The sequence below is a fragment of the Acanthaster planci genome, linkage group LG09 (genome assembly GCF_054643075.1).
Source record: "Acanthaster planci isolate LZ-2023a linkage group LG09, COTS_SCS, whole genome shotgun sequence".
NCBI classification, from domain to species: domain Eukaryota; kingdom Metazoa; phylum Echinodermata; class Asteroidea; order Valvatida; family Acanthasteridae; genus Acanthaster; species Acanthaster planci.
Genome location: NC_141785.1, coordinates 1,700,866 through 1,714,605, shown reverse-complemented (window position 1 = coordinate 1,714,605; position 13,740 = coordinate 1,700,866). Strand labels below are relative to the sequence as shown.

At 41.1% G+C, this 13,740-nt stretch overlaps 1 protein-coding gene across 8 annotated transcripts in view; it reads left to right on the top strand.

The window, feature by feature from the left end:
* Nucleotides 1-5,576: 5,576 nt before the first annotated feature.
* Nucleotides 5,577-13,740, top strand: part of trim37 (tripartite motif containing 37) — a 317,829-nt gene continuing 309,665 nt past the window's right edge. For all 8 annotated transcript variants that reach the window (XR_015426288.1, XR_015426287.1, XM_087140616.1 and 5 more), the window contains exon 1: nucleotides 5,577-5,745. Coding sequence is in view for 5 of the 8 variants with exons in the window: in XM_087140616.1 (XP_086996742.1) it covers nucleotides 5,725-5,745 (21 nt within the window). In the remaining 3 variants the exon portion in view is untranslated. The remainder of the gene's footprint in view (nucleotides 5,746-13,740) is intronic.

The window sequence follows — 13,740 nt, the reverse complement described above, 5'->3', positions numbered from 1 at the left end:
TGGAAGCCCAGGATTCGTCACTCTTTAAACCCAGCCAATGATTTCTTTTTAATTTCTTTTCTTGTCGATGCAGTTCCCATTTGTGGTAGATTTGTAATCCTATAGATACCGGTATTTCTCCGTGGTCCATCCTGGTAATTTCTAAGTAGTACTCCCAATTCCCCAGACAATTTGTCTACAATTGTATGACCGCAAGTTTGACCACGGGTTTAGGAAGTTACCACCGAGCCTGCTCTATAATACCATCAAAATATTCCGTCGTAGTCTTCCTTCAGGCCAGTCTTCCTCGTTACCTTCATCAGCTCCACACTTTCAATGATATTAGTCGGTGTTTCTAAATAAAACATTATACAGTCGCTATTATCTTTGTGGCCGTGTCTTTTTTCAACTCTGTTTGGCCACACACGTATAATTTCTCCTCTGATCCGCATCTTACATTAGTAAGCACGTTATAATGATTGATGTATTGTATCTTAGAATAGATTTTGAAATATTGTAGCGGACATAATATGAGAATCATGACACCTGCTTACATTGTTTATTTGTTTACTAGTTTACGCCTTTTATTATCAGCTAACCAGTGAGAATTAATTCGTTTCTTGCCAATATAGTAAAAAGTTTTCGCACGGTTTACAAAAATACACATACCCTCACGTTAGAGAAAGCATCTTTTTGATAATGAGAAAAAAACAGGGATTCCATTTAACAGAAAACATTATGCAAAATAGATATGATACGAAATGAAATGAAAATAGATAAAGGGCCTCGCTTGCAGACGATCTATTGCTGAAGTTGGGGACGACTTGGCTTGTCTTGACTTGGCAAGTAGCTGTGGAGTTAGCAGTAGAAAGGCTTGTAGTAAAAAGAACTTGAATGGATGGCGAAGATGTGTTGGGCTATTTGATGTTTAGGGTTCACGTGTACAGTCTTTACTTCCCCTTGACTAAATCAGGCCTCGGAACGGAATTCATGTGGCTCTGGTCCAGGCCACCCGCTGTCCAGCAACGTATGCATGTGTAGCTCAATAGGCTCACTCTGGTAATGTCTTTGCCTAGAGCAGGACAGGGACGAATTTGTAAATATAGCAGGTTCGATGGAAGGAGAAATCACAGAGAGACAACAGAACAGTCTCTGTTCAAGCCAGTAGCCAAGTGAAGTGGAAGGTCACTAGCTAGGGAAGTTATCAGCTCCTTCTGAAGGACTCTCGTGGCTGGTTGCAAGTTCTGCTACCAACTGCCCACGCGAGCTGCCAAGCAACCCACACAAATTGTATGACCTAATTCTGGGGGAGTAAGGATTTCAAAAAGCGGGGGAGCAAAATCAATTCTATTACATAATTATTAGGAAGATCCAAACTAGAGCAGGAAAAGTTAAAACAACGGTGGTTAATGTTATTTATTTCCTGGAGACAAGGCTGATAGTTCGTCGTGACGCTCTTTCTAATCGCATTTGATTTATAAAACAAACCTTTTCTTTAACAACTCGCTCTTCATGAAAACACAAAGTTAGAAAGTAACTTAATATGCATGAAAAAGAACAGTAACAGAAACAAGACCTGCTACCTGTTCGCTCTTTGTACCCTTCCGCCATAGGCATGCAGAGCCTCGATCTGGCAGCTTTTCTTGTATGTTGGCAAGTAATTTTGGGCATGATGTTGCGTTAGTTCTTCTACCATCTATACGATTGGACAATGTTTCAAAAGCTGTTAGTTCAAGGCTCTGCATGCCCATGGCGGCAGCGTTCAAAGAGCAAATGCCATGTCCTGGGTGCAGGCAGTTCACTATTCAAGTAAGAATTTCTGCTCAGCTCATTGGCATTAAAAGTAGCAGCTCAGCATTTTTCTGAAAAAAAGGAGATTGTTTGGCCCCCGAAATGGTGAGATTGTGTAAATCGTTGCCAGGATCAACTGCCTGGGTGTTTGAGCTATCCTATGCGAGCAGAAAGGCTAAAAACTACAACTGAAAAAAATGGTCTTAAGTGCCCAAGAAGGTTTAGGGTTGCCACTTGAAAAATGGCTGCAATCAGACTGCAATCAAGACGGAATATTCTGATGGTATTATTGAGCAGACTCGGTAGTAATTTCCTAAACCCGTGGTCAAACTTGCGGTCATACAATTGTAGACAAATTATTTGGGAATTGGGAGTACTACTTAGAGATTATAGGGATGGACCACGGAGAAATACCAGTATCTATAAGATTACAAATCTAACACAAATGGAAACTGCATCGACAAGAACAGAAATTAAAAAGATATCATCGGCTGGGTTTAGAGAGTGACGAATTCTGGGCTTCCACTTATTATGAGAGGGCAGTTCCTACATGTGTCGATATTCTTTTTGCTCTTTTTTTCTCAATAAAATATGACAAAAATTACTCCTAATAGAGGAATGGATGAAATAATAACAAGAACAAATCAACACCAAAGAGTAAAGAGCGTGTACTTTGCAAGCACGGGGGGACAGAAATGAAAGAAAACAGTAAAGGCGCCTCCTATAAACACCATGAAGCAAAACTCGACAGCACACGACACGTCGCGTAGTGCGTCGTGTCGTGCGTCGCGTCGTGCTTCAGGCGACGCAATACACGACACGACGCACGACGCGACGCACGACAGCTCGACACGACGGGCGACGGAAGGGGCGACGTTTAGGCGGCAAAAAATGCAACATGGAAAGGACCTAAAGTAGCACGACGCGACGGGCGACGGCACGACGCGACGCACGACGCGACGCGTGTGTACAAAAGTAATGGCAAGAAGGCAAAGGTGCGACCCGACGGCACGACGCAAGGGAGCCGTCGTGCCGTCGCGTCGTTTGGTCGCGTCGCCTGGAGGGAGGCTAAAGAGAGAGAGAAATGTTTGTCGTAAATAGTACACCATAGCGACGTTTAGGCGGCAAAAAATGCAACATGGAAAGGACCTAAGGCAACACGACGCGACGGGCGACGGCACGACGCGACGCGACCTGTGTGTACAAAAGTAATGGCAAGAAGGCGACGGTGCGACCCGACGGCACGACGCAAGGGAGCCGTCGTGCCGTCGCGTCGTGTAGTTGCGTCGCTTGGAGGAAGGCTAAAGAGAGAGAGAAATGTTTGTCGTAAATAGTACACCATACAAAACTCTGCTATGTTATGATAATGCACGCAATATCTACTCCCCTCCAAAATTTGGAAAATGCATCAGGCCAATGTCTGGGATGCTTGCCAATGTGTCTGGAAGTTTATGGTTGGCTCCAGCACTGTAAATAGATAGTGTGTAGACCTGGAGTCCTGGATAAGCTCTTGTGATTGACAGGGCCGAGCCCGGGTCTGGAGATCGAGGTTGGCCAAGTGGAATTATTTACACTGTCTAGGCCCAGCTGTTATGCTATAAAGCCCAGGATGAGTGAGTCACAGTGATTCAGGCATGTATAGCAGGAATTTCCCCTGTATTTTTGGTATCGCTGATGTATTTCCGTATTGTTGCATTCAGCGCCCCCATTGAAGACCACGGCCCCCAAAAAGGACACTTCCCCCACAAAACGTACTGAGAAGTCTTTCTAGGAAGATTTCCATCCGATTTATGCTGAAGGAAACTGAAAAAGACATTGAATAGGGATCGCTTTATCCACAAAATAAATCTGAGACAATTTTAACACACGGTGCTGCATTGGCCGTTATATTGGACAAGGTGCCTCGAGCGAGATCTTGATCTCTGATTGGGCGCGAGGACCCCAGATCGCCCTTGGTGCTTGTGTAGGGGTGTTTTGGTTTGTGTGAGATTTTTCATTTTTTTAGGGTCGGGTAGGTACCAAAGGGAAAAAGTGCTCCAGAACTCTCCACTTCCTACTACTTAAGTCAGATCGATTCTTCCGACGATACAGTCCAAGATACCGCAGGTGTCGTTGCAAGGTGCACTCACTCAGCGCAACTCCATGGACTGTTGCTAAAGTTCAAGATGGGTGTAACTGAGTCTGAAGTAATGCGCTATGAGGCCGTCAATGTCCATGATGCCTAAAACTGAAAAATAAATGTAGAACAAAACTTTTTATTAAGTTCATGCATTATAAATAGTGTAAATGCAAGTTGAATATTTTCAATTTGAACACATACGAGCTTGCATGCAACTAAAGTAGCCCTTTGATCCGCCCCGCGAGCTTAAGTGCACCCCCAATCGCGAATCGGCGAAAGAAAGACAGGTGGTTACAAGCAGTTTTTTGCACGGGTTCTGCATGTACGCAAAGACCATCCGGTTCGTAGGTGACTTCGTCACGAAGGCGGACGCGCCACGATTTGCAAGCTTTCATGGACAATCGCTGAAGTTGCGCTTTAACTTCCGGTTCCATCGTTCCATGTAAACGGCGATTAATGCATGTAACTGTATGTGCAGTGCACGTGTGCAGTTGGCGTGGTTTAAACTGAAGTGACGTCACACATGCCGGATTAAATTAATAAGCGTACTCAGCGTGCTCCGCGTCAAACGCGGACATACGTACTTGGGCGCGCCTATGCACTGAGCCCCCCCCCCCCCAAAAAAAAAACTATTTTATTCCGCTTGGAGCGGATGGACACTCGGTCCTGGAATACGCCCAACGGGGCTACAAAACAATTTCAATGAAACTACGTTAATCGGTAAGATCATTAAAATGTAGCATACAAACAGCCACACAATTATATCTTTTGAAACTTTTGCAATTTTTTTTTTGCTTACGGTCACACACGCGTGAGAATTAAGTTGATGGGTTCACTTATTGAAGCCCTAAAATTGAGCAGTTCGGGTTCTAGTTTTTATTCCAGTAACACACGTTCCTTTAAAATGTTTGACAATCTCCGACCAAGAAAAAACAATTATGGCTGAGAGAAATTTCGGACAATAAACTGCTCTGGCCGTACATGAACCAAATGAATGTTGTCTATGCCTGCATTCTTTGCTGTCTTGTCGCATACGGTAATAAATCCGACGGTACGGACAGAAAGTGGTAAGTATGAAAACAAACGACAGAGCCACAAACGAGGCTAATGAGCGGGGAATGACTTTGAAAAGGACAAGTTGCACCAGGCGAATTACACGAAATGCCAAATTACCTGACGGCTGGAAATTCAGTACGGATATCACTGCGTCATCACTACTGCGGTTTCTTGTAAACTAAATGATTGAAATAAGATGTGTAAACAATCCCAAACATGACATTTAAGGGGTTTCAAGAAGTGTACCTTTAACGCGGGGCCCTGCAGGAGGTGGGATGGAAGCGATGGTTGATGCAGCAATATTTACATAAAACGTTTCATATAATACACCACGCAATCAAAATCTTCTACAAAAAATGAAGGCCATTACATATTTTGATAAAGGTGCTTCAGTTACCAAAGAAATGGTTTAAATCAAACTCACCTAAAGGTAGGAGCGGTAGTCTGGCATTGCGTTCGTAGCCTTCCCGGCTAAATAAACTGCTTCAGTTGTTCGCTTTAATTGCACATTTCATGGACTAAAGTATGGTGATATCACGCAATAGTATGGCGATATAACGCCCTAAATACAACGTTATAACGCCATATTATTAGGGCCATGAGCAACGAATTGGCAAACACGAGCCACCGTAGTAAATAGCTGGGTATTATTGTTGTAAAGCGCAACGTTGAGGAAGGACTAGTGGGTTCATACATGTAAATGCTGTTGCTAATTAGGCCTAGTAAAAACGAAGTTAAATTTTGGTGTCATTATCCTGATTCAAGGCTAGGTCTGGATCATGGAAGAGGCAACGGTTGAGGTGGGTAGTTTCATGTTGGTATAGCCTATTTCGTTGGTTCTGCATTTGTGGACAACAATTTACGTCCGATGTTGGGGCCTACATCATACATGCAGCTACTGTACAAGCAGTGTTTTTAGTGTTACATGTACTAATTAGGCCTAGGCAGTTAGGCTATTAGTAGTATTGTATATCGTCTTGGCATCTAAAATGATGCTCTTACTTGTATTTACTTGTACAATGATGCACCTGAGTTTTCCCTTGGATATCGTGGCGTGCTCGTACCAACGTGGCCAACACTCGCAACCTTGAAAGTCACTTCTGACCAAGTTCTCAATCAAATAGAAAATGTGGAAAGACAAGGCTTTGCCAGAAGGTTACAGGAAAAATGGTTAATTTTGTTATTTAGCAGCCAGTTTAATAAATACAAATACTGTGGGGCATAGGCCTACATTTTCCCAAAAAGCTGTAACCAGTTGCAACTGACAGATTGTCAAAGGTACATGTAGCTCTCTGTTGCCCACCTCTAAGCTAGAATTATCACACAACAGTGGATTGTTCTCTTGGTATATAAATTTATCATGGCTTCTTTATGTCACGCGTTTCTTATAAAATGGATGCAAAAGCAATGTCATGCAGAAAAAAACTTGGAGAAAACAACTATCCAATTAGTTTAGGGAAGGATTGCAATAAGGTGCACATGTGATAAAATTTTCGTGGTTCTACTAAGACCAACAGCTTTTTTCATTGGTGTGCAATGATAGACCTAAAATATTTGATGTGTACAGGACTTTACTGCTTTTGCAACTTTGGATCTTCATCAAACTTGTGCCAATGAAGGACCGTTATGCATAGATGGTCCTCGAAACATGATGTCATTATGACATCATCAAGCAATTTATTATTGATTTTTCAATATTTAATGTATTTCAGCCAATTGACTTTGTACACCTTTCAAGGCAACATTTTAGTTGTTCAGCAATATTTAAATGTCATCAAAGTTACACCAAGGAAAAATCTCAAATCAAAGATAATACTCAAATAGTTACGTCACAATGACATCAAGTGATTTGTTATTGAATTTCGAATATTTAAATATTATGTAAATTATTTTAAATTCCATATAAAAGGAACCGTGGCTTCCCGTAACATTCTGTTTGCGGCAAGTGCCAAGGTAAAATCAGGTCTTCATTTCATCTTGTGTGGGTCAAATCACGTGACCTTTCTTTCCGGTCAAAACTGGAAGTGGGCTTATTGTTTAAAAGTGGTAATAGGTATCAACTTGCTTTCAACGGTGTCAGTTGGTGGGGGTATAGTATACTTCGTCATGTGATTATCGAGCACTCTCTAGCGACAGGTTAAAAATCTTGAACAATGAATATTGAGTAAATTTCTGTGGCAAAGTTTGTCGGAATTGCCTGAAAAATTGACTTGTATGATGATCTTCACTCAGTCGACACATGTGTGAGATTTGGGGGGCCGATGAGGTAATCAGATCGAAAGTTATGATAAAAAGTTCTTTTTTTTTAACATTCAGTAAAAAATCATCCGTAACAGATTTAAGTGTGAATTGTTCATTATATTATTGCTAAAACATTGAAGTCAACTGCATGAAGTGCATAAGTGGTGTACTTCCTCACACAGATGAAGCGCTAACAACAAAAAACCCCTTACAATAAAATTCAAAACTCAAAAATTCCTTCCGCATACAGTGCATTAGCTGCTGTGTGCGTGGACACGCATTATCTGCCTGTAACGTGTGGCAGGCAGCGCACAGTGCGTAGGGCATATACTCAGGACCCGCCAAAATGCCGAGCACGCGGTGCAGAGAGCAGATTGCTTACTATGGAATGCCAAAAGGGAGAAATGTTTAAAATCTGTAATCTGTGCTTGTATTTTGTATTGTACATGCCTGATTAGGTTGAAACCATTGGAAGGGAAGGTTTATAAACGTAGATTGACCTCAGGTGATGACACTGTCACCAGCAAACGAGTTGTGTGACATTAAAGGTGCACTGTTTAAAGCCCTACATGTATATCTCCTGGAGTACACATCCCATTGATTTCAAACTTTGCAGATATCAAGGAAAGGAAGTGTTCTAGACAAAAATTTACCTGATGTGATGATGACATCAAATGAGGAGTCAAATTACATTTTATTTAAAACAAGTTATTTCCTGTAGTGCATGCCTGATTGGGTTGAAACTTTGGACCCAAATGGTCATGATGAAATAATTATCAGGTTTGTGCATTAGATTGGTTGTTAAAATTAACAAAGGAATGCAAAAGGCCCTCTGTTCTGTTGGCCAACAGACAGATGAGCTCTAGTTTTTTGGCATTCTTGCATTTAGCGAAAAAGGTATTCCTTTTTGTGGAGATTTCTCCTCTCCTCTCCGAAATCCCGTTTCTTTCGTACACAGTTTTTCTTGGCACCACCTTAGTCCCTTTCCAAGGTTCAATCTTTATCAAAGTTGCCTGAAGCAAAGACCCTATGGCAAAGATATGCCTTGAAGCATGGCGTCATAATGACATCATCAGCTGATTTTTTATTGAATTTTGATTTTTTTTTCCCCGTAGGTTTTGTACCATTTTTCAACTACCAGAATGGCATAAACTCTGACTGCTTCACAAATTGAAACTTAGTACAAGCAAAGACCATCAGCATAGATGAACACAGGAGAATGATGTCACTTTGACATCATAATTAGATTTATTATTTAATTTTGAAGATTTAATTTCTCCCGATGACTTTGTACACATTTTGAAATCCATGGGCTTGGTACATACATTTGTACAGATTATTCCTAGGGCTTAAGCGATTAAACGCATGTCTGTTGCACGATTAGCTAACTTGTGCGATCGGTCGATGTTAGCATTGTCGCACAGTCTTATTGCATGATTTCTAGATAATTTGGCTAGAAGGTTGTGAAAAAATCGTGCGAAATATTGAGGGGAATGAACTCTGAGATTTTATGTCATCAGGCCTCAACCAATTTTTATACTCAACACAAATCGTCTGTGCATTTATCGACCATTCGTGCGGTCTCGCTTCAACACACGGATTCGATCAGGACGATATTTTTTGAGGGGCCCATGTGTTTTCTCAGGACCTCATGGGACTTCCTGGACCTGAAATTACTCCAACTGGGTTCTTAATGGACTTTGCTTGATCAGAGGACTCCAAGGTAATCCCATAAAAGCTGAACTAAAACCAAATTCATGCACTGGCACAAGAAATTGCAGAATTGAGTTGACACCGAATAGGCATGATCACAATGATCATGAGCAAGGTTGCATCGAGCCCAACAAGCAGACAATAGTGCGGCGGGCAGCTGGGTTTGGAAGCTGGATGGATGAAGTGCTGGAACTGGTTCTGGTAGGCAAAAGTATACGTATTGCAAAACATTCTAAACTGCAAGTTTTGTCTGCACTTTTTGTGCTAAGTCTGGATAGTGATGTTAGGGAAGAGAACTCCCTCAAATTAGCTCTGAATTTATACTGACATATCCTGAGAAACTTTAACTCTACAACTGGCCTTTTTTAACATCTCGATATGGTCACCTTATGTCCAAATGATAAAAAAGGCAATTAACAGTGATTGAGTAAGTCGTACTTGTCCAGCACAATCCACTGATCAACATGCACGTATTCATTAACTCCCTCCTGTGTACATTATTCGATGGTTTTAGAATGGTAGATTTTATTGAAAGGCATGTCAAGTCAGGATGGAGCACAATACATGTACATGTACGCACATTTGCAAGTTTTACGATTGCACCAAACATAGGCATCAAACTGACTGAAGTCCCTCATAGTTATACAGTATTTCATAACCCCCTCCCCCAGGACAAAAACAATGTCATGTCAAGACTGCAACCAACAGGAAGTGAGATTTACCTGTATGCGTACATGTGACTGCCATAATATATTGAAAGACAACTGCAGAAATCGTTCAAACTGGTTTTGGAAGAATAGTACAAAGTATTTAGCATACAAAAGATCCCGATATTTTCAATTGGTCCCCATGTTATTTGAAATGTCTGGAAATCTTCAGAACAGAAAAGAAGTTGGCGGTTTTTGTATGATACACTTCAGAAAAATGCCCTGAAACATGAAGGCAGTTTTCCTTCATTTTTTTTAAACACTTAATGTGCATATTTCATTGTTCCCTCAGAAGACAAAAACCGTATTATAACTGGTTCATGGTGTTTGATTATTTACGTGTTTATATAAGCTGAATATTTCAATTTGCTTATTTGTTTCTTGTGGGTAGGCACCCTTCATGCTGCTGCTGAAGTGAAGGCCACATGTTTGTAATTCAACGCCACTGCAGTTACATGTACAATGTAGATCAGATGCACGGCTATCCACGCTAAAGGAAGCTACTGTACAACCAAGCAAGGAAATTAACAGGTAATGGTGAAAAGGCCTACTGTTGCACAGACATACAAACAGAATGCCAATTCTGATTAATGCAGTCATAAAGCAAAGAGAGGAGGGGGACCCATGTATGTACTAACGCAAGTCACTCGTTGATCAATATCCCATGTTATTCAGTATGCAGTTTTCTGCGTTTTGTATAACCTGACTGATAATTTCCCTGCATGTACATTCAACCATTATTTTCGATTGGGATGAGGCAAAAAAAGCACGCAGTGAATTGAACTAAGCATTAGCATTTGAAATAACTATTCATTTAATCATTTGTTGTCCGTTTTCCTTTAAAGTAGGCCAGGGAACATTGTGTTTGTCTCTGAGATCCGAATCAAGGTCATCTTAGGGAGCGTTTCATAATTGTTGAAAGCGGTATTTACTGTGGTATTGCTGTTTTTTTCAGCACCACCGCTCTTGTTACCCCAAAGCTGATGAATGGAAAGCCAACAGGCCTGAATAACTGAATATTTATGAGGTCAAATGTGGAGCTTGGAACTCATTAAGAGACTAGGTGGCCCATCAAAGGCTGCAAGTTTGAATAGGGATTACTCGTTGAATAGCAAGAGGCGAGTCTCGGAACAAAGAACCTTGCCAGTGGAGGTGCTGATTGTTGATGTGTTTTTAAGAGGGATTACTAAAGGTACACTGGCCTGGCAAGCTCAAGCAGCTTCTTTCTGGCTGGTGTATTCATAAGGTATTCAGTATAAATCTCTGCCTTTTAATGAATGCCTATTTTCTCTGTTGCATTTTTAGAACTTGCATTCGACATCCGAGGAGGATGCATCGACGAATAAGTTTATATTTACTGAAAGCACAGCAAGGCGAATAGTATACTGAATTGGTGATGTCCTTCGTAAATGATAATGCTATATGAATTAACGGGAAAATAAATAAAATGAAGTGCCGAATTTCTCCTTAGGCAGATCTACATGCGCCAGACTAATGGTTCCCCCGCATAAACGCTGAACTTCCAGTAAAGATTACAAGGGACTGATTAAAGCAAACATTCCCACCAAGAAAAGAAAATTTGGCATTGAACCTCATTGAACGTAGCTGGGCCCCTCTCAGTAGAATGTTCACTTCAGTTCGTTTGAAGCCCACCCCTTGAAGGAGAAGACCAACCTCCTTGTCGCAATCGGACCTCACACAGCAGGAGAAGGAAGACAAAGAAGCAAAGCTGTTTGATCTAGCCATGGAGGAAGTCAACTCCTAGGATGGCCAGACGTACGACAGTCATCCGATAGTGTCAACCCACCACCCCTGCAAGAGCCAATCAACACCCCATGGCAACTACGAAAAAGTTCATCCGATCATCTCTGAGTCAAAGACAAAACTACTTCAAAACCCAGAACTACACAAAGAGATGATTTTTGCAATCTGTCATGTCCGCAAGCACCCGAGGGACACCCAAGGGAACTTTGTTTCATGAAATGTTAACGACCTGACTGTGACTTTTGCTCCGCACATCCAGTTCGCGCATTTGCCGCCATGGAACAAGTTCAGAACAGCCGTGGTCCGTTGCTACATGTAGTTCCACAGGAGACAACTAGTCACCCCTTTAGACATTATGAGACATACCTGGATCTTTCAAAGGCAGCTGATGCAGACAAAACTGACCGCATGCCTTAAAGCGCAGAAAAGAACCTCAGCAAATGCCCCTTCTGCACATGCTACATATTCTCGATAAAGTCGGACAAGAATAAGCATCTGGCTATTTTTCACGAGTAGGCAACTCGCAAAAGACACTGCCATCTTAAACTGCTAAAATCCTGTCAAGGCACTTCTCAACATAACTTAAGTACATACTGAAGCTCCTTGCTCATTCAGAAAAAAGTAAAGAAAACAATAAGCAATTTGACCCCGGACTCGATAGTAATAAAAATTTAGTACGTTTAACCATAAATGCTTCCAGACGCTTTTCAGTTAAAACAGATCTGTATGTACTGTGGATATTAACGAGAAGCGGTAAAAATCCGCCATTTGGGAAGCAACGTTTAATTTGCCTGCAGTTATTAGCTAGAAATTTAGTTTCGTACCCATGCTGGCTCTGAAATTTGCATGGGGAATTTAGGGCCCAGTTAGGAATGTTTTCCTCAAAGTGATTCTGTTAACAGTCATTAAAAAGAAATATAATGTTGAATAATGTGAATCAGTTCACCAGTAAAGCATATAAATGATTATTGCATATTGTATGATTATTGAATATTGCACGAGCCCAAGTATTATAGCCGGAAGTTTGAAAATGCACATGTATTCACAGTTGTAGTAGCCTCTATTATGCAAGTGAAACAAGAAAATGTAACCGCACAATTAAGGTGTCCCGTACAACGGCCCACTGACTTCCAACTGTGACCCATGCACACACTGCCTGTGAGAATTTCCTCGGCATTGTTGATATTGTATTGTACATATACATCATACATTAGCTCTGCATGCAGTTTGGTGTAAAACTCTTTTGTTTAAATTAAATATGGAAACATATCCACAAACTTTGTGTTAATTCGTGTACTAAAAACTGTGTATAAGATCGATTAAATATATGATTTCATGCTTAACTCTATCGAAGATTCATTTGATTTTATTTGCGTTTTTCATCAGAGACAAGAAGCAGCAGACAAGGAAACCAAACATATAACAAATCTGAAAGATAAAAAAAAGTTGATGAAAAAAGCAATGAACAACATGAAAGCAAATAAAATGAAAGCATTAATAGCATTATAAGTGGGGAATAAGAGGATCATCTCGTCGTTCTTAAAATTCAACTTTTGATGCAAGCAAAACAACTAGCAACAAGTTAACAATTGGAAACAGGTATGAGAGTCAAAGCCTTAAGTTGCTGAAGTGTCCAAGTGGTCATGAATAAGATTAGCTGGAGAGCAACCAGGGGATTAGTCCTGCTGTAAGTGGATCCTTTGTGACGGACACATGGCCAGCGCGTGTCTGGCAAACGGCATGCTCTCATGAATATTGTGACGAAACAGCCTGTGTGCTCTGACCTCTGTTATAATAAGCTCATTATAGTGGCCTGCAGGGCTTACTGCTGGTACCGCAAAAAAAACAGGGGAACCGCAGTAAATACTGCCTTCAGCAATTATGAAACTCTCCCTTATTCCAAACAGATATCGAAGAAATATTTTTTTAATAATGGGAGTTTACATGCTTGTTGTGTATGCTTGGGGTGAGGATTACAAAAAATCTCTGCCAAGGTAACCAATTGAGAAAAATTGAGCCTAGGGTTAAACTGAACTGAAATTCTAATATGAAGTTTGTGAAGTCTGTTGTCAGTAGCCCCATCTGGTTTGCCATGTGACATTAAAGATACATCATTTAAAGCCGAATATCTCCTAAAGTGATTGCCCCAGCTGGTTGAAACTTTGCAGATATCTGGAAGGGGATGTGTGATAGATGAAAATTGACCTCATGGGATGATGACATCATTAGTTGACAAGTCATGTGACATGAAAGGTACATCCTTTAAAGCCCTAAATCTCCAAAAGTACGTGTCCCAGCGGGATGAAACTTTGCAGATATGCAATCATGACGATGACATTTTCAATGAAAAGCTCAGAAATGTGAAAAGCC